Source organism: Mobula hypostoma, chromosome 12, assembly GCF_963921235.1.
Source record: "Mobula hypostoma chromosome 12, sMobHyp1.1, whole genome shotgun sequence".
NCBI classification, from domain to species: Eukaryota; Metazoa; Chordata; class Chondrichthyes; order Myliobatiformes; family Myliobatidae; genus Mobula; species Mobula hypostoma.
Genome location: NC_086108.1, coordinates 37,439,516 through 37,454,535, shown reverse-complemented (window position 1 = coordinate 37,454,535; position 15,020 = coordinate 37,439,516). Strand labels below are relative to the sequence as shown.

The following is a 15,020-nucleotide window of genomic DNA, read 5'->3' as shown; positions in this document are numbered from 1 at the left end:
TATTCTGCCATCATATTTGACCTACCAAAATGAAACACTTCACACTTATCTGGGTTGAACTTCATCTGCCACTTCTCAGCCCAGTTTTTCATCCTATCGATGTCCTGCTGCAACCTCCGACAGCCCTCCACACTATCCACAACACCCCAACCTTTGTGTCATCAGCAAATTTGCTAACCTATCCCTTCACTTCCTCATCCAGGTCATTTATAACAATCATGAAAAGAAGGGGTTCCAGAACAGGTTCCTGAAGCACACCACTGGTCACCGACCTCCATGCAGAATATGTCCCGTCTACAACCACTCTTTGCCTTCTGTGGTCAAGTCAATTCTGGATCCACAAAGCAATGTCCCATTGGATTCCATGCCTCCTTACTTTCTCAATAAGCCTTGCATGGGGTAATGCTCTCCAATGCTATGGTAAAGGAGATAGAATTGTTATCTCTATCTCCAAAATGCTCTCCCACTGAGAGACCTGACACCTGACTAGGTTCATTTCCCGATACCAGATCAAGTACAGCCTCTACTCTTGTAGGCTTATCTAAATATTGTGTCAGAAAACCTTCCTGAACACACCTAACAAACTCCACCCCATCTAAACCCCTTGCTTTAAGGAGATGCCAATCAATATTAAGAGACTTTTAAGAGACTCCTGGACAGGTACATGGAGCTCAGAAAAATAGAGAGCTATGGGTAACCCTAGGTAATTTCTAAGGTATGGACATGTTTGGCACAACTTTGTGGGCCGAAGAGCCTGTATTGTGCTGTAGGTTTTTTTATGTTTCTCTAATATAGTGGAAATTAAAATCTCCCATCATGGCAACCCTGTTATTATTGCACCATTCCATAATCTGTCTCCCTATCTGCTCCTCGATGTCCCTGTTACTATAAAAAACACCCAGTAGAGTTATTGACCCCTTCCTGTTTCTAACTTCCACCCACAGAGACTCAGATTTTAAATAGTGTCACTTGTATGCATTTGTATTTATAAAACAAAACATTGTTTTCTGTCACTTATAACTGGCAAGAAATAAGCAGTAAGGCAATTCAGAACTGTTTTGCTGATTGTGGTTTCAAGCATTCAGGCTTGAAGATGCCAGAAACAGCTGGGAGTGAAACTGAAATGATTTCACAACTTCGGCACTTTAGGAACCATGACGAATTTGAAGGTATCACAATCACCTTGAATGTTACAATGAAAATAAAGGTATAGAGGAAGCAATCATCGAAAGCATTGTTTGAAGGCCATCCAGTATCTGCACTACTTTTGTTCATTTACAGTCAATCAAAAGAACATGGCAGTAGACATTGGATTCATTCCTCCGTTGATAACTCTTAGGAACTAAGACACAGTTTTAGAGTACTGTAGTAGTTTTGGTAGTGTTCTAATTGTTTTGTTTTTCATTTAACTACATTATTTGGTACTCAGGTAAATAGTAGTTTGATTTCTTTTAGCTGTTTTTAACAATGGCCATGCAACTGTGGCTAACTGGGACAGCCATCTAATTGGGTCAAAATGTAGTGGTCCTGACATGTCCCAGTTAACTGAAATCCACTGTACTGGATTACTGGGCACATGCAGTTGCTGAATCGTGGTTAGAAGTAACTTGAAGCAATGTTTCCACAAATTAGCAGTCAGCATGAGGTTGATGAGTTGCTTACATCGGAAACGGCCTGTATTTGTTTGTAGTGTAATGCAGCCTGTCCACATTTAACTCCCTTCACAATTTAATCATTCCCTCCCCACCACCCCAACCCTTAGGAACTTTCCTGCTGTCCTGCTGGCCATAGTTTTAGGGACTCTCTATGGCTGGATTCTTCAGAGCTGGAATAATGCAAAAGACCAGTAGAATTTTTTTGCTGAGAAAGGAACTCAACTTGGAATGAGAATGGGGTGTCACAGGTAGTGTAATGCTATTACAGCACTAACAACCTAGCTTCAAATTTGCTGCTGCCATAAGGGCTTTACAATTCTTTCCACAACAGCATGGATTTCCTCTGAGTACTCCAGCTTCCTCCTACGTTCTAAGGAAGTATGAAATATGTTTAGTAAGTTGTGGGCATGCTATGTTGATGCTGGAAGCATGGAGACACTTCATTCTTCATACTTTATCTGTTAATGCATAGTTAGAGCAGTGAAGTGATTCCATGGGCCGCGTTGTGGTCTTTGTGTGGAGATGTAGGAATTCTAGGAGCCCTCCAGCTTTCTGGATAATCACATCTGTACCAGATGCACCAAGCTGCAGCTCCTTAGAAAATGTGTCAAGAAACTGGAGGTGCAGATCAATGCTCTGTGGCTCATAAGGGAAAGTGAGAAGATGATAAATAGGAGCTACAGTGAGGTAGTCTTAGGAGGCATGGTGATTGAGTGGAGAGGAAAGAGAAATGGCAGCCTGTGCAGTGTACCCCTATGGCCGTTCCCCTCAATAATAAGTAAACCATTTTGGATACTGTTGAGGAGAACTTACTGGGGGGAGCCACAGTGACTAGGTCTCTAGCTCTGTAGATGAGATGGGAAAGGGGGCAGAAGAGGACTGCAGTAGTGATAAGGGATTCCATAGTTAGAGGAGTAGACTCGAGATTCGATGGATGTGATAGAGATACCCGGATGGTATATTGCTTTGTAGGTGCCAAGGTCAGGGACGTCTCAGATTGGTTCCACAACATTCTAAAGGGAAAGGGTGAGCAGCCAGAAGTCTTGGTGCGTACTGTCACCAATGAAATTGGTAGGAAAAGCAAGGAGGTTCTGAAGGGAGAACTTAGGGAGTTGTGTAGAAAGCTAAAAAGCAGTACCTTCAGGGTAGCAGCCTCTGGATTGCTGCCTGTGGCACGTGCCAGTGTGATTAAGAATAGAATGATTTCACAGGTGAATGCGTGGCTGAGGAACTGGTGCAGGGGGCAGGAGTTCAGATTTCTGGATCATTGGGATCTCTTTTGGGGAAGGTATGACCTGTTCAAAAGGGACGGGTTACAACGTGGGACCTCTACCCTTGCAGGCAGGTGTGCTAGACCTATTGGGGAATGTTTAAACTAATTTGGCAGGGGGATGGGAAATGGAGTGATGGGGCTGTTGGTTTACAAGCAGAGGCAGTGTGTAGTAAGGCTGTCAGGAAGGACAATCAGATGATAGGGAAAAACTGCAGCCAGTTGGATGAGTTGCTGTGTAAAAGTTGGACAAAATTGAAAAGGTTGATGGATATGGGGACGAAGGTATTATATTTGAATCCACAGAGTATACAATAGGGTAGATGATTTTGTAACTCAGTTAGAGATTGACAGGTATGACCAATTGGGGATCACTGATCTGTGATGAAAGAAGATTATAGTTGGGAGCTTAACATCCTGGGATACATATTGTATTGAAAGAACAGGGACATCGTCAGAGGTGATGGCATGGCTCAATTAGTAAAATATGAAATCAAGTACTTAGAAAGAGGTGTCTAGGATCGAGAGATGTAGAATCCTTTATGGTAGAGTTAAGAAATTACAACAATTTTAAAGACCCTGATGGGAGTAATATACAAGCCTCTGAACAGTAGCCAGGATATGGGCTACAAATTATAACACGAGATAGAAAAGTCATGTCAAAAAGGCGATGTTACAATAGTCATGGGGAATTTTAATATGCATTCAGATTGGGGAAATCAGGTTGGTGTTGGATCCCAAGAAAGTGAATTTTAGAATGCCTACACTTGTGGTAGAGCACACTAGAGCACACTGTTCTTTACACTTGTTGTGTAAAGAACAGAATTTGTGTAAGGACCTTAAGGTAAAGGAACCCTTAGGAGTCAGTGATCATATTATGAGAGAATTCACTCTGCAATTTGAGAGAGAGATACTAAAGTTAGATACATCAGCATTACAGTGGAGTAAATGGAAATACAGAGGTGTGAGAGAGTTACTGGCCAAAATCGATTGGAAGCAGATACTAGCAGAGATGACAGAACAGCAGCAATGGCTTCAGTTTCTGGGAGGAATTTGAAAGGAGCAGGATAGATACATCCCAAAAAAGTATTCTAAATGTAGGATGACACAACTGTAGTGGACAAGGGAAGTCAAAGCCAACATAAAAGCAAAAAAGATTGCATATAAAAGAGCAAAAATTAATGGGAAGTTAGAAGATTGGGAAAATTTTAAAACAAATGCAAGGCAACTGAAAAAACCATAAGGGGGGAAAACAATGAAATATGATGGTAAGCGAGCCAATAATATCAAAGAGGATACCAAAAAGTTTTTCAGAGATATAAAGAGTAAAAGAGAAGTAAGAGTAGATATTGGACCACTGGAAAATGATGCTGGAGAGGTTGTAATAGGGATAAGGAAATGATATACGAACTGAATAAGTATTTTGCATCAGTCTTTACTGTGGAAGATGCTAGCAGTATCCTGGAAGGTCAAGAGTATCAGGGGACAGAAATGACTGCAGTTGCTATTACTAGGGAGATGATGCTTTGGAATCTGAAAGGTCGGCAGGTAGATAAGTTACCTGGACCCGATAGATTACACCCCAGGGTTCTGAAAGAGGTAGCTAAAGAGATTGTGGAGCCATTAATAATGATCTTTCAAGAATTGCTAGATTCTGGAATGGTTCCGGAGGACTGGAAAATTACAAATATCACTCCAATCTTCAAGAAGGGATGGAGGTAGAAGAGAGGAGATTAGAGGCCAGTTAGCCTGACCTCAGTGGTTAGGAAGATGTTGGAGTCAACTGTCGAGGATGTGGTTTTGGGGTACTAGGAGGCATACGATAAAATAGGTCAAAGTCAGCATGGTTTCTTTAAGGGAAAGGCTTGCCTGACAGATCTGTTGGAATTCTTTGAGGAAATAACAAGAAGGATAGACAAAGGAGAATCAGTGGATTTTATGCACATGGATTTTCAGAAGGCCTCTGACAGAGTGCTGCACATGAGGGTGCTTAACAAGATAACAGCCCATGATATTACGGGAACAAATCTAGCATGGGTAGAGCATTAGATGATGAAACTGATGGCTTTGTGGCCAAGTTTGCAGATGATTATGAAGATAGATGGAGAAGCAGGTAGTGTTGAGGAAGTAGGGAGGCTGCAGAAGGACTTGGACAGATTATGAGAATAGGCAAAGTGATGACAAATGGAATATTGTCAGGAAGTATATGGTCTTGCAATTTGGTAGAAGGAATAAAAACATAGACTATTTTCTAACTGGGGAGACAATTCAAGATTCTAAGGTGCAAAGGGTCTTGTGAGTCTTTGTCCAGGATTCCCTAAAAGTTAATTGACAGTTTGAGTCAATGGTGATGAAGGCAAATGCAATGTTGACATTCATTTTGAGAGGACTAGAATATACCGCAAAAGTAAGAATGTATTCCTGAGGCTTTATAAGACACTGGTGAGTCCTCACTAGGAGTATTGTGAGCAGTTTTGGACCCACTATTTAAGAAAAAGTGCTAATATTGGAGAGGGTTCAGAGGAGGTTCATAAGAATGATTCTGGGAATGAAAGGCTTATCTTTTGAGGAGCAATGGGCTTTTATGCACTGGAATTTAGAAGAATAAGGAGAGATCTCACTGAAACCTATTGAATATTGAAAGGTCTTGATAGAATGGATGTGGAGAGGATGTTTCCAATGGTGGGGGAGTCTGGAACTAGATTGCACAGACTCAGAATAGAAGGATGTCCATTTAGAACAGAGATGAGGAGGAATTTTGTTAGCCAGAGAGAGGTGAATCTTTGGAATTTGTTGCCTGTGGCAACTGTGAAGGCCGGCTCATTAGATGTATTACTGGCAGAGGTTGATAGGTTCTTGATTTAGTCAGGGCACGAAAGTTTGAGAGGGAAATGGGTCAGCCATGAAAAATGGTGGAGCAGACTTGATGGGCTGAATGACCTAATTCTGCTCCGATGTCACTTGGGCTGCCTCCAGCACATACTCAGTCTGTGTTGGTCATTGACACAGACCATGCTTTTCAGTGTATGTTTAAATATACATGTGACGTACAAAGTTAATCTATCAGTAACTATGGATCTTGAACTTTACCAGAGTCATTTTGACAATCTGTATTAACGTAAAGAACTGGTAGAATAGTCAAATAAATGCAGTTCCTCTTGCATTAATAGAACCTGAATATGGTTTAAATAGTGATAGAAACTGTTTTCTTTCAGTAAAGTCAAGGAATATCCAAATATCTTGGAAATAGCCTTTCGTAATGATAATATTACTGAATTGAATTATTAGATCTATGAGAATTGATCGCAAAATGGTTTAAGCAAATTTATTAATGTTTCTGAGTATTTTCAGAATTGAATGATGAGCTTATCTTGAGTTAAATATGATGGACCTTCACTAAGTTAATACTTCTATGATATAAAAATTAAATGTCGCCCATGTCCTCTTTTTATCATACATTACTGTTCCATAAAACCTTAAACCTTTACATTTTGATGGATTTCCATTTCAGAGCAAATAAAGATTTCAATTATGTTGTTTAATATAATTAAGTGCTTGGAATAAGAGGATATGCATTCTAATTTCAGCATTTATTAATAATGCACATGAATAGTAAATGCCAAAGAAATTTCTACAGATGTAAGGCATTGGCACTTTGAATTTCTCAGCTTTCTTCCTGTTTAAATTATTTTCTCTTTTATATCAATTGTTCAATTAAATTTCTAATTCTTCTTGTGTCTAACAGCTACCTGATCCGGCCTGATCCTTTGGCTTATGTCCCAAACAGTAAACCCAATCTCAAGATCAGCACTTGTGAAAATAACGAAGGTGGACGGGATACAAAGGAAAACACCCAGCTTTAGTTAACGGGTCAGCATTATTAAAAATACTACAACAAACTTCAGTGAGAATTTTTAGGGTTTTCAGCATTAAAGTGGCTAGGTAAGAAACACATTACTGTTAGTGGCTTGTTGGAAGCACTATAAACTGGGACAGAATCAATTAAACCAATGTATGGCCAATCATCTAATTCACAAAGTCTGAGTGATTCAGGTAAGTTTAAACCTTTTCATTAATTCCTAGCCATATGCTGTCATTGTGGCCCTGTTTCTTAAAATATTATTATAACTAGGAAACACATAATGCAAGAAATGCAGTGAAATTAATTCCATTTCTAGCAATCTTTTGCAGAGTATTAAAATCTGACAGCAAATGAGTCCTCTATATGAACAAGCGTATCTATTAATGGAAAACATGGCAGGTTTACTGGAAAGCAACTAGTTATTAACATATAATGGTATTCAAGTATTATGTTACAAGTAATTTCACATATATAAGTCATTTGCACTTATCTGTATTTTGGTCTCTCAATATAAAATAACTTCATAAACCTTAAACTAAATCATATCTTGTCTCAGAAGAACAATGGGGAATTTACATTAGCAGGAATTCTCCTACTCAGTCTCACTCACCACTCCCTCCCACAGCTTATTTCCCAGGGGCAAGTATTTAATGTAACACAGCTGGGGAGGCTGCATCAAGAAGTCATGAAATGTCACCGTGGAGCTCTGTCACAATGTAGTACTTCACTGAGAATAGAGTAGTTTCTGAGATTTCCATAAAGTTGAATACTGGCATCCATAACACACCTAATCAATGCCTAATGACCAAGACCAACATTTAATTGTCTAAATTCTGTCCTCCTTTAAACCAATAACTTTTCTGGTACACAGACATCATATAAGGATTTATTTCAGGCTGCTGATCTTCCAGGTTTCCAATGTAACCTGGTCCTATTGTATTTCATGCCATTGATCATCCAAATGGTGTCAAATGCTCTGGGCACCATTAAAGAAAATTTTCCAACTATTCACCGTGATGGATAATTGTAGAATTTAGACAAGTTGCAGAATTTTTAAATAAAAGTGGACCCTCCAAGGACAGTAACTACAGATAACAACAACTATGATGTGTATTGAACAACACAGACCACATCTCTATAAATCTAAAGTGTAAACAAGGATGACGAATAAAATATTGGATGTGGTCCTTTTGAATATTTGTGAAGAAATTATTTAAATGTTTTCTATTAAATATTATACAAAATGTATTATATGTAATTTGCCAAAAAAGTAACATAATATAAATTATATTAATATATATTAAGTACTTTTTGTTTACTTTGCTTTTGACTGAGTGAACAAAGACATGATTGTGTGGTCTTGAATCTTGAATAGAATATAACAGGTTACCTCACCGACAGGTAAATTAACAACTCTGCAGGATAACTGAAGTGCTATAGTACTGAACCTATAACTGATCTATTACTTGAACAGAAAAATTGGTCTGAATTTGGACAGGGACAAATCAGGCAGCCAAAATCCTGCCTCTAATTTACATTCTGGAATGTACATGACTGCCAGGAGGCAACGCCATCAAACTTGGAAGCAGCGCTTTCCACAATTGAGTGATGTTTTGAATAAGAAACACCAGACTCACCACCATTAACTCTTAAACCTGACTGTTATTTAAATCTGAACGCTTTAACTTTGAAACAAATCTCATACCATTTCTAAATAGGAACTGGGAAGTATAGTTTCAGAAATAGTGCTCTGTTTTGTTGGTCTTCAATATTAACCTTTTCAGGTTTCAATCTTCATTGCTGATTTTAAAAATACTCATTTTTTCTACAGTTTTTGTCAAATTCATAATAACGTTACTACACTATTTGAGAAATACATGGATTATCCAATGTTACAACTTCTGGGAGAACTGGAGCTGGAGAAAGAGAGGAAGGGTAGTAGTGTGGAAGCAAATCTTGATTTTCGACTTTGTAAGCACACAATCAGATGACAAGAATCAAATTATAAACTCACATTTGCAAGACACTTTCTCACCAGGGTGTTACATACTTGAATTTACGATGTGCTCTGAACAAGCTAGCTCATCGTTGGTTTAAATTTGGCCTATAGTTTCCAGTCAGTGAGGAATAAAGGGTGACTAATGGTATGCCTGAAGGAACATTGTGAAATACAAGCCAAAGAAAAACTGGAGGCATTCAGAAGATTTGTGTTTATCTTGTATCAAGTTGTGGTGGAATGTTTAAGTGAAATGGGAAGTATGAAATATTTGCAAGTTATTTTTAATGCAAACGCAGTTGAACTTGCAAATGGTGAGAACAGAATGGACAGAGATTTAAACATGGCATGTTGATCAACTTTTAGTTGCAAAAAGAATGAACTGGCAAAGACTATTGAAATACCCAGTCATTTTGTAATATCACTAAGCAGCAATGAAACTTAAATCTGATAATCCATTTTAGGACCAGTTGAAGATTTTTCAATCTGTTTTTGCTGAACTGAGTATAAAAAAAGACAACAGACAATAAACTTTGAACGAGAAACAAACTGCATACAAAACATGAGAGTGCAGTTAAAATATCACATTTCAGGGGAATTAAGTTAACAGAGCTATGAGGCAAGATGGTTTGTGGCTGATTTGTCACTAGCCTGCCTTATATTAGCTCTCATGAAAAAAATATAAACTGCAAATATGTTTAACTCTCCCACAAATAACTGTAGGAGACTGTGACCAGAAAGTTTGCACATTAAACTTGCTGCATGCAGGAGCACAGTGCAATTAGCAGATGCTAAACGGAATCCAGTGGCCTATTGGATCAATTGTCTTCTGACTTGTTGTTCCAATATAAAATATATCTGCTTTGATTTGGCAGATCACTGTTAATTTTGGACCCTAAAGCCATTACTGTAGCTTTTTGATTCATTTCAAAGCACCCAGTCCTATACTACTTCATACACTGCTTCTCTATTGTTGTTAATAATGTACTCAAATATATCTGACAATACTGTCCATGCATAAAACTGTTTAAACAATATCAGATTCCGTGAAACATCAGTAGCCGAAGGATCAATAGCTTAAGTTGTTGTCTGGAATGCTCTTTTATAATTTAATGAAAGAATCGAAAAGATAATGCAACTTTAGTGTCTAAAAAATTGTACTCTCTCATACTATTTTGATTCACGTGTTCGTAATTTATATTTCCTTCCTGGTCATTTAATTGCATAACATAATTTGTTCAGAAGCTATTCAAATTGCCAAATGTTGAATTATTAAATTTTGGTTTCGCAACTAAATGATTTTTTAATTGCACGTGTGTCTCGCATATTGCATCGTCTACAATATTTGGATCATTGTACTGGTATATCAGTTTTTTGCTATTAAAAGCTAAAAGATAATTAAATTTATGATAAGCTCAACAATTATTTCATACTAATACTTTAAAATGTGTCTGAGTGCATAGCTGTAAGTGAACACAGGTTACTATAGGCAGTAGACCTTGTATAGTAGAAGGAAAAGGGCCCTGGCATGATCAGGGGCTTGTATCCAAGGTTACAACAGAAGATCAATTGGGAACTAAGCGAAGAATGTAACTCAGGTAAGTGTGTAGTGATGCATTTTGGGAAGATAAACCAGAACAGGACATACATTGTAATTGACAAGGCTACAGGGTGTTGTTGAACAGAGAGATTGGAATAGTTCCCTGAAAGAGGCGACATAGACAAGATTTTTTAGAATGTATGTGGTGTGGTTGCCTTCATCAGATGGGCTACTGAGTACAAGAGTTGGGATGTAATGTTACAGCAGTACAGGACATTAACAAGTCTATCTGTAATATGTGCATTTCTGATCGTAATACAGTACTTTAAGAAGCATGTGATTAAGCCAGGTAGGATGCAGGAAAATTTCAAGGGGGATGTTGCTGGGACTAGAATTATAAGGAGAGAATGAATAGGCTGGGACTATTTTATTTGGAGCAGAGAAGACTAACAGGTGATCTTATAGAGGTTCATTAAATTATGAGGGGCATTTATAAAGTGGATTGTCGCAGTCTTCTTCTTAGAGCAGGTAAGTCTAAAACTAGTTTAAGGTGAGAGGGAAAAGATCAAAAAGCAGAGATATATGTAATGAGCTGCAGGAGAATATGGGTAAACTGGAACTGTCTGAGGTGGACACCTTGGTCAGCATGGATCAGTTATGATTCTGAAAACCTCTGCACAACATCAAATTTATATCTCTATCATTGTTCAGTCCTCTTGTGCCAAGATGAGGCCACCCTCAGGGTGGAGGAGCAGCACCTTATATTGAATCTGGGTACCCTCCAATCTGATGGTATGAATATCAATTTCACCTTCTGATGAAGAAAATTCCCCCATCCCCTCTTCCTCTATTCCCTATTCTGACCTTTTGCTTCTTCTCATTACATCCACACCCGGGTCTCCCCCTCCTTCCCTTTCTCCCATGGTCCACTCTCCCCACCTACCAGATTCTTTATCCAGCCCTTGACCTTTCCCACCCTCCTGCCTTCACCTATCACCTTCCAGCTAGCCTCTTTCCCATCCCCCACCTTTTAATTCAGGAATCTCCCCCTTTCCCTCTCAGGCCTGCAGAAGGGTCTCAGCCCAAAACATCGAATGTTTACTTTTTTCCATAGATGCTGCCTGACCTGCTGAGTTCCTTCAGCATTTTGTGTGTACGTTGCTTCAGATCTCCAGCATCTGCAGATTTGCTCGTGTTTGTGATCAACTTGCTATTTCTCTTATTCTCCCCTTCCAAATAAAAGTTGTACCATCTTGATTTATTAGTATGTTTCCCCAATACTTGTCACTTTGAGTGCGGATGTGTATAATGCCAGATGCCAAGCCTGAATTTCAGGTGATGTTTGGTAGCATTCACACACATGCAAAGTAAAAATTGTACTCAATATATAACACTGTCAAAAACCTTTTCAAAACTTTTATGAGGATGTTTCATAGACCAGAGGGCCTAACATTATAGGGAGAACTTGGTCAGGCTTTGTCTTTATTCCTGTGAACATAAGAAAATTAGGTTCAGCTTTATCGAGACACTTAAATTATGAGAAGCGTAGATCAGAATCAGGCTTATTATCCCCAGTATGTGTCATGAAATTTGTTAACTTAGCAGCAGCAGTTCAATGCAATACATAATGTAGAAGAAGAAGAAAAATAAAATAATAATAATAAGTAAATCAATTACAGTATACGTATATTGAATAGATTACAAATTGTTCAAAAAACAGAAATAATTGTATATTAATAAAGTGAGGTCGTGTTCATGGGTTCAATGTCCATTTCGGAATCAGATGGCAGAGGGGAAGAAACTGTTCCTGAATCGCTGAGTGTGTGCCTTCAGGTTTCTGTACATCCTACCTGATGGTAACAGTGAGAAAAGGGCATGCCCTGGGTGTTGGAGGTCCTTAACAATGGATGCTACCTTTCTGAGACACTGCTTCTTGAAGATGTCCTGGGTAGTTTGAAGGCCAGTACCCAAGATGGAGCTGACCAAATTTACAACCTTCTGCAGCTTCTTTCAGTCCTATACAGTTGCCCACCTGCCCCCCTACCAGACAGTGATGCAGCCCGTCAGAATGCTCTCCATGGTACAACTATAGAGGTTTTTGAGTGTATTTGTTGGTGTACCAAATCTCTTCAAACTCCCAAAGAAGTATAGTTGCTGTCTTGCCTTCTTTATAACTGCTTCAATATGTTGGGACCAGGTTAGGTCCTCAGAGATCTTGACACCCAGGAACTTGAAACTGATCACTCTCTGCACTTCTAATCCCTCTATGAGGATTGGTGTGTGTTCCTTCATCTTACCCTTCCTGAAGTCCACAATCAGTTATTTCGTCTTACTGACATTGAATGCCAGGTTGTTGCTGCGACACAACTCCACAAGTTAGCATATTTTGCTCCTGTGTACCCTCTCGTCTCCATCTGAGATTCTACCAACAATGATTTTATCATCAACAAATTTATAGCTGGTATTTGAGCTGTGCCTAGCCACACATTCATGGGTATAGAGAGAGTAGAGCTGTGGGCTAAACACATACCCCTGTGGTGCACCAGTGTTGATCATCAGCAAGGAGGGGATATTATCACCAATCCACACAGATTGTGGTGTTCCGGTTAGGAAGGTGATTCAATTGCAGAGGGAGGGACAGAAGCCTAGGTTCTGTAACTTCTCAATCAGGATTGTGAGAAAGATGGTATTAAATGCTGAGCTATAGTCGATGAACAGCATCCTGACATAGGTGTTTGTGCTGTCCAGGTGGTCTAAGGCCATGTGATGACCCATTGAGATTGCATCAGCCGTTGACCTATTGTGGCGATAGGTAAACTGCGATGGATCCAGGTCCTTGCTGAGGCAGGAGTTCAGTCTAGACATGACCAACCTCTCAAAGTATTTCATCGCTGCAGATGTGAGTGCTCTCAGGTGATAGTCATTAAGGCAGCTCACATTATCCTTCTTAGGCACTGGTATAAATGTTGCCTTTTTGAAGCAAGTGGGAACTTTCTTTTAAGGAGTTAATATACAGTGGTTACTACTTTTAATTTTAAATTGATGTTTATATTTTTATTACACCCTAGCAGGAAATGGAGAATAGGTGAATGCACAGAATAGGCTAAGGTCAGATGTGGTAAAAGATCTTCGACCTGAAACATAACTCCATTTCCCAAGATGCTATCTGACACGCTGAGTGTTTCCACCGTGTTAGTTCTCTTACAGAGATTAGACGTGTGCAATTTTAGTAGCAAATTTTGATTTATACATTTACACAATTGACCAACTCACATCAGAAAGGAAGTAAGGTTTTTGAATGTGTTTGGGACAGTTTTCTGCAGCAATGTATCAAAGAGAACTTCCATGGTAAACCTATCAATAGTAGGGAGAAGGCAGGAAAATGGGGTTGAGAGGGAAAATAAATCAGCCATGATCAAATGGTGGAGCAAATTCAATGAGTTAAATAGCCTAATATGCTCCTATGTCTTGTGGTATAAAATAAAAATAAGAACAATGCAAAGATAGAGTCAGAGTGATGGAAACAGAGAGATAAGCACCTACATCTACTACAGACAAAGTCTGGCAGGCTTTTGATTTAGGAATCATTAAAATTAGATGCATACTGTAAGTCATCTACTTGAGGAAGACTGGATGCTCAGTTCATCAATTAGCCTAATATCTTTATTGTGAAATTATAGAATGGTTGTAGCAAAAATGACCACCATTTAATCATTGTATTTGCATCAGCTCTCCACCAGAGCCACTCAGTTGTTTCAATGAGAGCTTTTCCTCTGCAGTCTTACAAAGGTTTTCCCCAGCACATAGCTATCCAATTGCCTTTTTAAGGATCACAATGGAACTCATGTACACCAAAAGTGCATTTAGCATATTGTGTGAAACAGTTATTCCTTATGTCACTCATAATCCTTTCGCTGTTTTTGTCTACTGTGACTTCTCGTCTTCGATCACTCCATAAATGGGAACAGTCACCTGCTATCCTCCCTGTCCACACTGCTCATCCGTTTATAGATTTCAGATTTCTCTTCAGCCGCCATCTCTAAAGAAGAACGTTCGAGTCCCTCCAATCCCTCATTCTGGAAACTATCCTCAAAAATCTTCTCTGGATCTTTTCATGTGCCTCCACATTCTACTTATGAAAACATAGAACTTAGAAGATAGAACGATACAGCACAGGAATAGGCCCTTCAGCGCACAATGTTGTGCTGAACCAGCTGAAAAGCAAATCAAAAACACCCAAACACGAATCACAGCTACTTACACCACGTCCGTATCCCTCTGTCTTCCTCACATCCATGAGCCTATTCAAGTGTCTCTTAAAAGCCTCCATATCAAGCAGGTCATTCCAGGCATCCAGCATTCTCTGAGTAAAACATTACCTATTGCTGTGTCTGTACAACTACATATCAATAAAATAAAGGCACACATGTGGAGGTGGCCTTAACTGGTATATTCACATTGCAGAGTGAGAGAGAATGGATCAATGCACATGCATAGTTATTAGCCAATAATCTGTGCTAAGGAGTCATTGCACTGAGAGAAATAGGTCCATATATTACACTTCCTCCCCCTTGAGATTAATGTAACATAAAACTGTAACAGAACATTCAATTTCCCTTTATTCAAATGAACCCTTGACACATTCTAGTTCCGCTGGCTGCGTAAGTCCAGGAAGACAATCTCCAGCCACCAAACAT

At 39.1% G+C, this 15,020-nt stretch overlaps 1 protein-coding gene across 2 annotated transcripts in view; it reads left to right on the top strand.

Moving 5' to 3' along the window:
• Positions 1-15,020, top strand: part of kcnt2a (potassium channel, subfamily T, member 2a) — a 1,051,023-nt gene that overhangs the window by 1,009,127 nt on the left and 26,876 nt on the right. For both annotated transcript variants that reach the window (XM_063063856.1, XM_063063854.1), the window contains one exon: positions 6,671-6,795. In XM_063063856.1, coding sequence (XP_062919926.1) covers positions 6,671-6,788 — 118 coding nt within the window. In that variant the 3' untranslated portion in view covers positions 6,789-6,795. The remainder of the gene's footprint in view (positions 1-6,670; positions 6,796-15,020) is intronic.